The sequence below is a fragment of the Branchiostoma lanceolatum genome, chromosome 7, assembly GCF_035083965.1.
Source record: "Branchiostoma lanceolatum isolate klBraLanc5 chromosome 7, klBraLanc5.hap2, whole genome shotgun sequence".
NCBI classification, from domain to species: Eukaryota; Metazoa; Chordata; class Leptocardii; order Amphioxiformes; family Branchiostomatidae; genus Branchiostoma; species Branchiostoma lanceolatum.
The window spans coordinates 2,825,690-2,839,440 of NC_089728.1; the positions used below are offsets into that span (position 1 = coordinate 2,825,690).

Here is a 13,751-nt window from a genome sequence, read left to right on the forward strand (position 1 = left end):
GCTCAGTAGGTACAAGCTGTATTAGACCACACAGGAAGGTTTGATCCACTCACACCGGAAAGGACCCCTACTATTGTGGTGGGTTCTTTAATTCAACGTGCTCAAGGTGTGGCTCTCCTTAAACACTAGACCTCTGGGTTTACGTCCCATCCTAGAGCACCTGCCTAACCGAAACCAGGTACTCATTTTCACCTAAGTCCAATGAGGAAATACTAGTAGTTGTAAAGTGCCTTTCCCAATGACACAACATAGGGACCTGCTAGGGATTCTAACCCAGAACCTTTGATTCCACGTCAATAACCAGACTAACCGCGCCGGGGAGAACATTTGCCGGGGGACTTTGGCCATGGAGGGTAACATTCGCAGCCGCAGTTAGGGTTGCAGTATTGGACCCTCTCTGTAGCCGACTCCCTTCATGAATACAATTGACTCTATTTGGCCAATTTCTACTATTTTCCCAGCGACCCGCAGAGGCTTGCCGCCATGGTATACTGAAAAGAACGTGTAGCGCCACCATGTGAACCTTTTCATGACAACAACATGTGGCCTTGGACTGAACTCCGCGGAGCAAGAAATGTTGGTTGCTGATGACAGTCAAATCGCTAGATGTCGCTATTGCAAGCTAGACGCTCCGCAGAGACGATACAGTTTGACCCTGTAATTTGAGACAAAGATTTGCGCGCGAAAAAGAGATCACTTCCGGTGTCTCGCGATCACGTGTGGTCTCATTTGCTTGTCGCTTGCCAGACAGGTCGGTATCTTCGCGCCGAGAGCTACAATTTCTCTCTAAAAACCGCCAACTAACGTCTGATCCGTCATGGCAGGTGAGTGCAGATCTCACGTAATATTCCATTGAACTAGGAAACCTGGTTTGAACCCAAATCGACGTAATTTCCGAGCACGTTTCGAACGCGTGCCTTATGAATGGGCCTGGGTGTGACGTCCACGTGCAAATTATTAGAACTTTCCATGACTTCTGTTACATGTCTGGGGATAGAAGATTTATTTTAGAGCCTTGATCGCTACAAGATGCACAGAAATATCAGTAAATTTGGTATTATACTTTTATAGATCGAACGGTATATGATTTTTTTATCAGATACAACACTCATGCTCACACCGGCTACAATATCAGAAATATTCTTCAGCGAACGCGGGACGATCCCCCACCCCACCCCATAATGTCACATTGTCACAGAAAATTGTATTGTATGCACTGTTGTGCTAATGTTTATGCAAAATATGACGTACCTATGTAGTCCATGAAACATGTGCACTCTGAATATAGCCACTAAAAGTAAAAGCACACGCCACACAATGACCACCTGTAGTGCACGTCTGTATGATCGATATGGGCATATCAGGTTTCAGAAAAATGCCGGCTGCTGTATCAGGTTCAACGTCATCATATCAGGTGTCAGTAGACTGCATTCCTCTCAAGTTATCACAATCCCTATAAGTGTTAGGGCAGTAGTGGCGCCATAAATTTGATACTTGTGCACAAGGTCAGTGTCATGCACTTCCTGTACTATCTACAAGAAAAACACCCTAAGGATTAGTGCACACCCCTCCCTCCAAGAGTTGTCCCTGTAGCCGCCTGGCAGTTGAGGCTCAGAGTGCCTGGTTGCAATACGTTGGTAACTGAACCTGCACATGTCTGCTCTACCCATGCTTGTAGCCAGGATTTTGCTCGTTTTTTGGGGGGTATATTATGGTACAAGCGAGCGCTGAAGGCGGGTGATTTATAGGGGGGTCGGAAAATTTTCAAAATTCAACCCTCTGAGATGACAGTTCTTATATTTTGAGGATTTCAAAGTAAGAATCGAAGGCTTTCGATAACAGCGCTGACAAGTGAGAATGCATTAATTGATGTTTCTAACAGAAACCCCTTAGGTCTCTTCTGGCAAATGGTGTGACTTCAGCCAGAAACACTTCAGCGGTATATAAGTAATCTTAAAGTCACAATGGGACCTTTAAATAGACCCCAGCTGTTTGCGTTGCAAGCTTTGTTTGCGCAATTGCCGACCTTTGAGATCACAATCCATTGATTACTTCATACATAACATTTTGAATTAGGCCAACGACCTACAGGATGAGTCTCTTGGACTGTCATGAGTTGGCAAATTATGCAACACAGCAAATTTTCTCTAAAATTCAGTTCGAAATTCAGTTCGAAATTTTCAAAATTCAACCCTCTGAGCTGACATTTCCTATATTTTGAGGATTTCAAAGTAAGAATCGAAGGCTGTCAATAACAGCGCTGACACGTTCACTTAGACAAGTGAGAATGCATTTATCTTTTTTTTGGCCACCTCTGAGTGTGTTTCTGCAGCGGCCTACGGACTTGTTACTTAGAAAAATTCTAACATTTTGTTTGATAATGGTAACGTTACTACATGTACTAGCTGATAGAACGGAAAAGGGCCGTATACCTTACCGCGCAAGGTCTATAGTCGTTCTCGTATGTGGCAGCGTAGAAAACGGGTATAGTGGAGAGCAGGATGGTGGACTTATGTCCCCGCCAAGAAAAGCCTTGTAAGGCACGATAGTACCTTGCAGGTCATAAGGTACTAGGTTTAAAATCTCAATCTATGGCCATCTGTGGTCCAAGACGGCCAGTGACCATCCTTAACTTTATTGATGGTAAGACAATCTGACGAAGTGCAGCAGATACCCGTCTCGCAAATCGGGTACCCAGTTATCATCGGTAAAAGCGCACACAATTTACCGTGAAAACAGCAACTTCGCTGGACACAAGCCTGACTGCTACACATTAAAGACAATCTCGTGTCCAGCACACTGTGGGATCATTCCCTTGTATGCGCCTTGATATTGCACAAGGTTTTGGGTGTTCTGTGGATTGTTCCATTGTGTAGAAGGGGAGGATTGCAAAACAAAGCAGACTGCGGACATGACACTCGTTTGTGACTTAGAGCAAGGTTGGAAAAGTTTGACAGCGCTTAACGCACAATTCATCAACTACGTTTTACGCTAAATTCCGGGTAGCTACTACGCATTATGTAGAATTAAAGTGACCTATAACACCGATCGCGCTCTACGTTGAATTGGAGGGGTCGGCAACGCTCTACGTAAAATTAGAACGGCCGATTACGCTCTACGTAAAAGGGCATGCAGGCCCCCCTGTATATCTAAACTGTGCATACCTGGGCTGCTCTAGAGATCTCTCAAACACAGACACTGTTTTTCAAAGTGGTGGATTTATGTGACCTGGCGGATCAATGTTAATGGCGGCCACCCCGCTACCGAACAACAAGGAAACCTATGTGCCACTAGACTTGGCACTACAACTTACAAGTACAAGTTGAACAACAACCTCCCTCCATGTGTATTCCATACCAGGGCTCGAAATTCATTTTTGGAAATAGGTGCACTGGTACATGGTGCACTCAACCCAAAAAAATTAGGTGCACAGAAAAAATTTTGGGTGCACCACATTGAATAAAGTTGAATGTCAGCAAAACATAATTACAAAGTTTAACGCTCTTAAGAACTTCAATCTGTAATTCTTCAGCTAACCTTAAGATTTAAAACTAGTGATACATCAAATAAAGTACAACAAAAGTTTATATTGCTATTTCTGATACTGAAATTTCAAGACTATTCTGTATACTTAGTGCACATGCACCCATTATTTCGAGCCCTGCATACTGAACTGATTCTGAGTGACAGGAAGAAACAGGTGCCTGCAGAATTGTATCCCCAAATTTGGCCAAACAAACTGGGTCCAGCCACACTCTTATCACACGAGTGTCAAGTTCAATGTGCTCAAAGAATGTTTCCTCCAACACGGAACCTCCTGGAATTCTTCAGACTCTACTCTAGTCCTAATCTAGAGGGCAATCATATCACTGAGATGTAGCCCACTTCAGTTGTGCGCAAGTCGGGGGTACATTTTCACTCCTGATAAAACTACCCGGAGGCCCAGAATCAACCATGACCTTTGTCTTCCCAACACCTACCCACATACCAAATATCATGAGAATCCATCCAGAGGCTCTTAAGTTTTGCTGACCAAAAATATATCCGGAAACCCAAACAGACAGACACACGTGCACAGACACACCATAAACGATGCCTCCATTTTCCATGGAGGTAATTGACGTAAAAAGTTAGTTTATCAGTGTTCTGTCAAATCTCCTTGGTCAAATAACAACTGTTTTATTATTTTCACTCCCAGGACTGAAACTCGGAGACAAGATCATCGAAGGCAAGACCAAGATCGTCTACGCCCTTCCCGACGACCCCGCCAACGTCTACATCCTCTCCAAGGACCGCATCACCGCGGGAGACGGCGCGCGAGCCAACGACCTGGCGGGCAAGGCTGTCATCTCCACGGCAACCGCGACGGCCATCTTCGATCTCCTGAGCAGCGCAGGTGGGTGTGAGATGTTGCTTACATGTTGGTACATTTTAAAGTAGATTAAAGTTAACCTTCTCCCTGCTACCTTAGGCGAACACACTCTGTATATTCAAGTCCATATGAATTGCGTATTTGAGTTAGCATCTTTTGGTTTTGGTGAAGTTTGAGGGGAAGAAGTTGTTTTCTACTTTGCCCCATCGCTGTGCAGACTGGTTATCGAATAGAAAAAAGGACTTCTTCGGCTGCAAACTGTACTGAAGACAAAAAGAAGAAGTCATAACCAGTGCACGTATCCTTTGCATCTCATGCCTGCCACTTCCATGCTGATGCAGACCTTGTTTTTGAGGAACTTGAGGTTTTCTTGGACAGCCCAAAGGCCGATCTGACACCAAGTCTCTCTACTCCCCAAAGCCTGACATCCATGATACAGATCACCTTTCATTGCATAAGTTAGATCATAGACTTGCCCAGCCATAGTAGAGGTACATGTAGCATGAAGAATAAAAGTCCTGTTTTAAGCCACACACATTTGATGTGTTGATTCCCTAACGTTTCTATGTAACATTTTTGAAATAGGACATCGCAAATACAGAAGGATGGGGTGAAACCTGGTATCTGACTCGGTTCACTCTCTGAAACCTTGTCACCTTCAATAATTAAAACGTTATTCTTTTAAATTCGAGAACTCAGAAGTTGAATAGGATGTGGCCTTGGTGCTAGAAACAACAGTCTCCCACACCTGTGCTGTAACCCGACCAGACTGCTGAATTGACCCTTTTGTTCCTCATCTCTTCTATCCCTTAGTCTAAATATTTGACCATTGGGGCACCACAGAAGATCTGGCAACAACTTTTCTCCGCCCTTCTTGGTTTTCTGTTCTACTCAGTGTTTTCTTTAGTGCCATGCCTGTCCATTCTCAGTGCCATGCCTTTCACTCACTCACTCACTCACTATCCGGTTTATCGTCTTCTTTTCCCCATCATCTGGGGGTTCGACGTGCTTGCATGCTGACGGGGGAGCTTGGTGGCCGCTCACCAGGTGCCTCTGTCCTGTGGATTTACATCGTGTAGGTTGAGGTGGTGGAGGTCCTCCTTGATGTTATCAATCCACCTTTTCCTTGGTCGTCCTTGTGGATTTCGGCCCTCCACGGTCATGCCGATGATTTTCTTGGGCCACCTCTCCCTGTCCATTCTTTCAAGATGCCCATACCAACGTAGACGATTGGATCTTATCACATCCTGCATACTGTGTACACCTAATCTGGCTCTAATTTGTAAATATCTTTCCATTCTCCGATATCATTGTTCCCTTATGTTTCTCATTTTATTAGTATGTAAGTGGGCTCCAGGTAGAATAGTGGTTCTTTATGTGACACTAGTAATAGAGATCTAAATAAAACAAACAAATAAACAAACCCTTCTTGGTTTTCTGTACTTCTCAATGTTCCCTCAGCAACATGCCTGACATTCTCTATTATTTTTCTTTCTCAGGAATCAAGAACCACTTTGTGCGACAACATGACGACAAGTCCTTCATCGCGCAGCGCTGCGACATGATTCCCATCGAGTGGGTGACGCGACGTCTCGCCACCGGCTCCTTCTTAAAACGGAACGTCGGAGTTAAAGAAGGGTACAGGTTCTCCCCACCCAAGCTGGAGACTTTCTTTAAGGTGGGCTCTTGTAAAAGTCTTACCTGTTTCTTATTTATCAAGTACATTGGTTGTGTTTGAATGAAGCATTGTGGGCTATGTATAACTTATAGTAACAAAGTTCTAGGATTCAGAGTAGTTAAAACTCTGACCCGGTGCTTACATCACAAAATCACACACTGGTGCACCCAACCCAATTGGGTTCACAGAAAGAATTTTGGGTGCACCACATAGAATAAAGTTGAATGTCAGCAAAACATAATAATACAAAGTTTAATGCTCTTGAGAATTCAATCTGTAATTCTATAGCTAACCTTAAGATTTCAATCAAGTAAAGTACAAAGGGTTATATTGCTATTTCTGATACATTTCAAGAATATTCTGTATACTTAGAGTACAAATATGGTGAGTTATCCTATAGCCTACAAAAATATCTAAGTGCACTGGTGCAGCCACAAACTCTGACCCGGTGCTTACATCACAAAATTTGGAGGGTCATAGTTTCTTTTTTTTGGAGTCATGCTGCTGCCGCGCCACGTGCCTGCAAAGCTGGTGTGTTTGCCAGGCTATTCAAATACGCCAGGCTATTCAGATACAGAAGCTGGTGTGTAAGACCAAAGGTCGGTTATACTTCGCATCAGTGACCACTCCCTACACATAGAATGTGGCAGGCACAACCTTACCCCTCCTAATAATAGAACATGCAAATTCTGTGACCATTTATATGTTGAAAATGAAATCCACTTTTTACTTGATTGTTCCTTATATGAAGATGAGCGCCAATCGTTGTTAAAGACAATAGAATTAGATAAGATATGTACAAAAATGTCAAAGCAGGAGACTTTCATATACCTGATGTCATGTAAGAACGAACATATAATGGACAAAGTATGAAGTCATGTTTCCAAATGTTTCAAAAAGAGAAAAAACTACTGGGTGATCTACATTAGTTTAGCAATAGTCCACAGTTTGTCATTATGCTTCTTATAGACCATGTGTGGTCATCTGTGCATTTAGCCCTTCTGGGCAGGAATATGCAATAAAGACTATTATTATTATTATACCAGTTATAAAGATACAGGTACAAAAGATAATGCCTTTTCTCAAAACCTTTCATGTTGTTTTTCTCGCAGGATGACGAGAACCACGATCCCCAGTGGTCGTACGAACAGCTGATCGGAGCCAAGCTGGAGGCTGGGGGCCGCGTGATTGGTCGCGACGAGGTTGAGATCATGAGCCGGACGACGGTCGCCGTGTTCGAGGTTCTGGAGAAGGCCTGGACGACGCAGAACTGCACCCTGGTCGACATGAAGATCGAGTTCGGCATCAACACGAAAGGTTGGTGGGATCTTTATGACTTCAATTGAGAACCTGAGGTACTTGTGGTTGTAACAGGCAAAGTTGTAACAGTTCTGTACTTGTTTGCTGCAAGCTAGTGGGGGTGTTAAGGTTCCTGTATGGAAATGATGACAGTGCAAGGAAAAGCTTTACAAGGTAATCAGACATGACAGACTTTGTTCCCTTGCCCATACTGCTTTGCAACACTTTCAGTTCCACAGAGAAAAGTAGCAGCACTGAGGATGTATTGCATGTTGCATTGTGTACGTTTGGGATCACAGAAACATGCTCATACGCATGCACGTCCATACACATGCATGCACACACACATACAGACAATGCAAAAATAATAACTCTCTCCCTTAGGATGAACTAAATATCAAAATGACCAAAACCATTCCGCACAAACTTTGATTAATGGTTTTGTACTCTTCACCATACTTCCCTAGTCTCTACCAGACTGACCGCGTCGGAAATAGAGAGAACATTTGCCGGGGGACTTTGGCCATGGAGGATAACATTCCCATCCGCAGTTAGGGTTGCCTATTGGACCCTCTCTCTGTAGCCGACTCCCTTCATACAATTGACTCTATTTGGCCAATTTCTACTATTTTCCCAGCGACCCGCGGAGACTGGTAGAGGCTAATACTTCCCTGCCAGAATAGCATGTCATACTGCCTTTTCTCCAGGTGAGATTGTCCTGGCCGATTTGATTGACAGCGACTCGTGGCGGCTGTGGCCGTCGGGCGACCGCCGTCTGATGAAGGACAAGCAGGTGTACCGCGAGCTGAAGGAGGTCACCGCCGAGGCGCTGGACGAGGTCAAGAGGAACTTCCAGTGGGTCGCCGAGAGGGTCAAGGTGGGACAGGTTTTCGGGTTTTTTTGTGTCTGTCTGCGCTTACTTTTACCATAGATAAGGGAATCAGAGATGGCAGACTTCACCTCCTTGCCTATACTGCTTTGCAAGTAGGTCAGAAACATAGACACAAACATACAGATGGACAGAATAATTGCTCATAGAATTGCCCGTTATGTAAGAAATGAGGAATATAACCTAAAGAAAAAATAGAAGGAGAATATTGCAAAGTTTTCATTAAAATTGCAAGATTTTAAGTAAAATAAAGTAGCCAAGTAGATTTAGCAACTTAGCCCTACATGAACATCATCAATGCCAACACATGTGAGATGTAAATTCGTCTATATAAGACCAAGTTGAGCAACATTTCCCTGTTGTCACCCTCCAGCTGCTGCAGACGAAGCCCAGTGCCCAGGTGGTCGTACTGATGGGCTCAGCCACGGACTTGGAACACGGGACAAAGATCAGCAAAGGGTGCCAGGCACTGGGCATTCCCTGTGACGTCAGGGTCAGCTCTGCGCACAAGGGCACCGAGGAAACCCTCAGGATCCTCCGCGAGTACGAAGGTTTGTTTCTTTGTTTCTTTGTTTGAGCATGGACAGAAGATCAGTAAAGGTTGCCAGGCACTGGGCATTCCCTGTGACGTCAGGGTCAGCTCTGCGCACAAGGGCACCGAGGAAACCCTCAGGATCCTCCGCGAGTACGAAGGTTTGTTTGTTTCTTTGTTTGAGCATGGACAGAAGATCAGCAAAGGTTGCCAGGCTCTGGGTATTCCCTGTGACATTAGGGTCAGCTCTGTGCACAAGGGCACCGAGGAAACCCTCAGGATCCTCCGCGAGTACGAAGGTTTGTTTGTTTCTTTGTTTGAGCATGGGACAAAGATCAGTAAAGGTTGCCAGGTTCTGGGCATTCCCTGTGACGTCAGGGTCAGCTCTGCGCACAAGGGCACCGAGGAAACCCTCAGGATCCTCCGGGAGTATGAAGGTTTGTTTCTTTGTTTCTTTGTTTGAGCATGGGACAAAGATCAGTAAAGGGTGCCAGGCACTGGGCATTCCCTGTGATGTCAGGGTCAGCTCCGCGCACAGAGGAAACACTCAGGATCCTCCGGGAGTACAAAGGTTTGTTTGTTTGTTTATTTGTTTGTGCACAGACAGAAGACCAGTTAAGTGTACCAGGGACTGGGCATTCCGTTGCACGAGGGTCAGCTGAAGAGAAGTCGGGGAACAGGTCCAGGACTTACAGAACATTGCGCATATAGAAGACAAGGACGCTTTGCATTGAAAGGCACAATGTAGTAGAGTGAGCTTAGTCCTGGCAAAACACCTATAATGATGGTGATGATATAGAGAACCTTATTGCGCGACCATTGTAGCAGGTACAAAGTATGGCAACAACAGTAAACATAGAACAAGACATGAGTATGGAATAAAACTATCTATATATATATGGGAATAAAACTATATATGGGAATGTCTCCTATTTTTTGTATTTCTCTATTTCACTTCGGTGTTGTAAAAAAGGTAGTACGTATATTATTGAACATCTTTCTGGTACATGAACTGCTTTACTCCCTTTTGGATGCTTAATTCACTCCATTAGGTATCATACCATCAGTAGGTATGTTCTTCCTGACACTTACATAACAGAGCCTTTATCACACCACCATTGTTCCGCCCCCTCCAGGAGACGGCATCCCGTGCGTGTTCGTCGCCATCGCTGGGCGCAGTAACGGGCTGGGACCGGTCCTGTCCGGAAACACGTCCTACCCCGTCATCAACTGTCCGCCCGTCAAGGCCGACTGGGGAGCCCAGGACGTCTGGTCTTCTCTCAGGCTGCCGTCAGGTCAGGACAGTTTTCCTTGAGTTCACAGAACTTTTAACTGTAATAGACTTGATCCTTTCTCTCATGCACTTACTGCACTAAATAGCTACAGCACCTTTGTTTGAATGTGAGACCTTTTCTCAGCCCTCTTTCCACTAGACAGCAATCGCTGAGTGACCCTTGATTCCATAATTGGACTACGATGCCCAGTGTAGAAGTATGATTTGACAAACACCAAAATGTAAAAGGACTTTCCTTTATCTAGGAAATTCGTTCAGCGACCTGTCAAATGTTTAATTGTTCAGCATTCGCAGCCTCCTGTGGAAAGGGGGGGGGCTACTTTTGGGGCAATCCTTACTGAAACAACATTCTGTAAAGCATTTAACAAGGATAATTACACCATTGGTCAGCATTATGACTACCTGATCAAGTAAGTAAGTATTAAAGGTTTCAGTAAGTGACCTCGTCTCTGCTGGTCCCAGGTCTGGGCTGTAACACCATGCTGCCAAAATTGTAATCCCACTATCAGTGGACTAGCCCCCTACCGTTGTAGGCCAAAGGCTATAGAAACAGAGATGGGCACCACCCCTTCACACTGACAGGTATGATGTTTTAAGAAATGCTGCACAAAAGCTTGCACTAAATTGCTGTGTTTTTGTGTTCCCAGGTCTGGGCTGTACCACCGTGCTGTCCCCCGATGCGGCTGTACTGGCGGCTGCCCAGATCCTGTCGCTGTCCGACCACATGATCTGGTCTCGCCTCCGATGCAAGCAGCTCTACACCTTCCTCGGGCTCAAGGACTCCGACAAGGAGGTCCGTAAGGACAAATAGATCCAAATACTGGAAACGGCTCGAGATACATTTTTGAGAAAAGGTGCACTGGTGTACCTAACCTAGAAAAACTCCAAAAACACAAATGACTAAATACAACAAAGGTTTACTCTTTTCCTGACACTCCTATGTCAAATATGTGGGGTATACAAAAGAAATTCATTTTTGGGAACAGATGCACTGGCGCACCTAACATTTAGATTTATGTGCCCTGAAAGAACTGGGTGCACAGCATGAAAAGATGAATCCATGCAGCATTATCTTCATAACTTAAATTTCGAATTCTATCGCTAACTCCCAACCAAAACCCAAATAACTAATACAACAAAGGTTACACTCTTTTTCTGACAGTTCTATGTCAAGAATGTGGTGTATATCAGTGTACAAAAGTACCTTTTTGTACTTCAACCAACACAAATATTTAGGTGCACCGGTGCACCCAGTCAAAAATTAGGTGCACAGCACATGCACCCAGTATTTCGAGCCCTGGGTAAACCTTGAGTTTCAACTGTGCTTCAATGCAATTATGCTTGCCTGGTATTAAAACCTTGGAGCTAATGACAAGAAGTATTGAATGAGAGTATTGTAGTACATTTGTACCAGTGAGTCATGGCTCATGTATGGTGTTGAAATAAACATCTGCAGCAACTGATATGTTTTGGGGTGACTTTTGATTGTTTACCTAGCATGTGGAAGCGATGGTCAAACAAATGGTTAACACAATCACTTATTGAAAAACGTCAGTATCTTTAAAGTAGCAGTTTCTGTTGAAAGACTGAACCATTTTACGAGTTATAGGATCTTTACCAAAAAGGAACAAAGAACTGCATACCAGGAGTACTTGGTAAAAAATAAAAAATAAAGGATTTTGGAGATGGAAGAGGTTGTTGATTTGTGACATGCCTTTAAAGGCACCCAGAGTGTTTTCTGGGGCTTGCAACTCGAATTAAAAAGCTCCAATTTCTGGTCATTGCTACACATAGTACATTTCAGTAACACTGTACCATTATGTATCGACATTCAAGGAGCGAAGATACAATGTTGTTGTGAGGTGATAGAAAATCCAAGCCCTAATACAGTAATAGACTGATTCTAACTGTCCATCACAATTAGCGGTTCGACCAATGAGAGAGACTGCATGTCCATCAAATGTTTGCATTTTTATGTTTTATTTTGCATTTCTACGTTTTGAAGGATCCGGAGGTGGGCGGGGCTATTACACTAGGCGCGTGAAACTATAGAGATCACTAACTTATTTTTGTGCCGTTTTTGAGCACTTTTAATATGAAATCACACAAATGTGGTAAACAGTGGCATTAGATGTCAATTTCATAAATCTTACAGCAACTAGAATGTTTTCAAGCCTCATAAAATGCTCTGGTTGCCTTTAAACATAAATCTGTTGCCATAAGGCAAATTTAGCAGGAAGGTGGACAAAGACTCCGTTCCAAGAGCAATGTAGCTTGTTTACACTGAATACACAAGGGTATTCCATTCTGATACAAACTCTTGTTCCTAAAATCAAAGAACCATGAAGACTAATTCATAATACTGCCTTACCATTTTGTTTGTTTTATTGCAAACCTGGTAAACAGCCTGAAGGCGTAACACACCAGGTTTGTACTGAAGAGTACAAGCTGCATATCCAGACATTTTATATGATCCACTCACACCGAAAGGGACCCATACTCTTTTCAATAAGTGTGGTGGGTGCTTTTCCATGATCAAGGTGTACCACCTCAAACACGGGACCTCCATTTTACTAGTCAGACTCAAGCGTGCCGGGGGACTTTGGCGATGGAGGTCTTCATTCGCAGGTGCTTATTTGACCTCCGTAGCCTTCATACAATTGACTATTTGGCCAATTTCTATTATTTTTCCCAGCGACCCACGGAGGCTGGTAGAGCCTACCATTTTACATCCTATCCCAAGGATTTTACGTAGATACAGAAACGTCCTATCCATACATACAACTGAACAACATCCTTGTATTCCCCACACAATCAGATACTATAGTTTAACACACCAGGGTCTACTGTACAGGTCTTTTGACTTTTAATTTCTTCTTGCACTTGATACAAGGAACTTAAGGTACATGTAATAATAATAATGAGAAATATAACATCCCACCATGCAGGACTGGCAGCAGTGACTTGGTTCTGGTAAAGCCGCTGGACACACCGTAATTTACAGAACAAGAACAAACGGTGAATGTAGTGGAGAAATTCAGTGGAGAGAACGAAAAAAAGTCTTCAAGTCATCTTGCATTGCTAGTCCTTTCAGTCGAATGCACAAATCTTTCAGTCTGTGAACAGCTATAGCTCAAGCATTGGTTCCCTTGAGCTGATATTGTAGTCAAATGTCTTGAAAACTTGACAAGTTTTTTTGTGTTGACATGCCATTTTTACTCGACAGTCAACACCGAATACAAACTTCAGTTCTATGTATGTTGGCCAAGGGAAATTCAAGGAAACGCCCATAAATAAGAATTTTAGGACATCAACACGCACTACTGAGTGTCCAAGAGCCTGAAATTTGAACTTTATGCATAGTTGGACAATATTAATGCACTGCATTGTAACAGTCTGTTCTCATGACTTTGGTGGAGCCTGGTACTATCTCGTACTTCTATCCCCGGAAAAAAACAAATAAACATGACTGTCTAACAACTGAAACAGAGTTTTCCTCCTAATTCTTGGGTCTGCAAATTGAGCATGAAATTCAAAACCCACCAAGAAGCAAGTTACAACCAAGCGCAGGTTATAACCAACGTAGCAACTACAACTATCCTCAGCAGTCTTGTTCCCCCCAGCGAATCAGTAAAAAGTACACCCATGAATGGACTGAATGAAGTCTACCGTTTGATGCTACCTACA

At 43.7% G+C, this 13,751-nt stretch overlaps 1 protein-coding gene across 1 annotated transcript; it reads left to right on the forward strand.

The window, feature by feature from the left end:
* The first annotated feature begins 686 nt into the window (after positions 1-686).
* Positions 687-11,527, forward strand: LOC136438550 (multifunctional protein ADE2-like). The gene is made up of 8 exons (XM_066433377.1): positions 687-824; positions 4,199-4,396; positions 5,872-6,050; positions 7,163-7,367; positions 8,057-8,226; positions 8,612-8,789; positions 9,907-10,065; positions 10,712-11,527. The coding sequence occupies exons 1-8, from the start codon at positions 818-820 to the stop codon at positions 10,873-10,875; spliced, it is 1,260 nt and encodes a 419-aa protein (XP_066289474.1). The 5' UTR covers positions 687-817; the 3' UTR covers positions 10,876-11,527.
* The last annotated feature ends 2,224 nt before the right edge of the window (positions 11,528-13,751 follow it).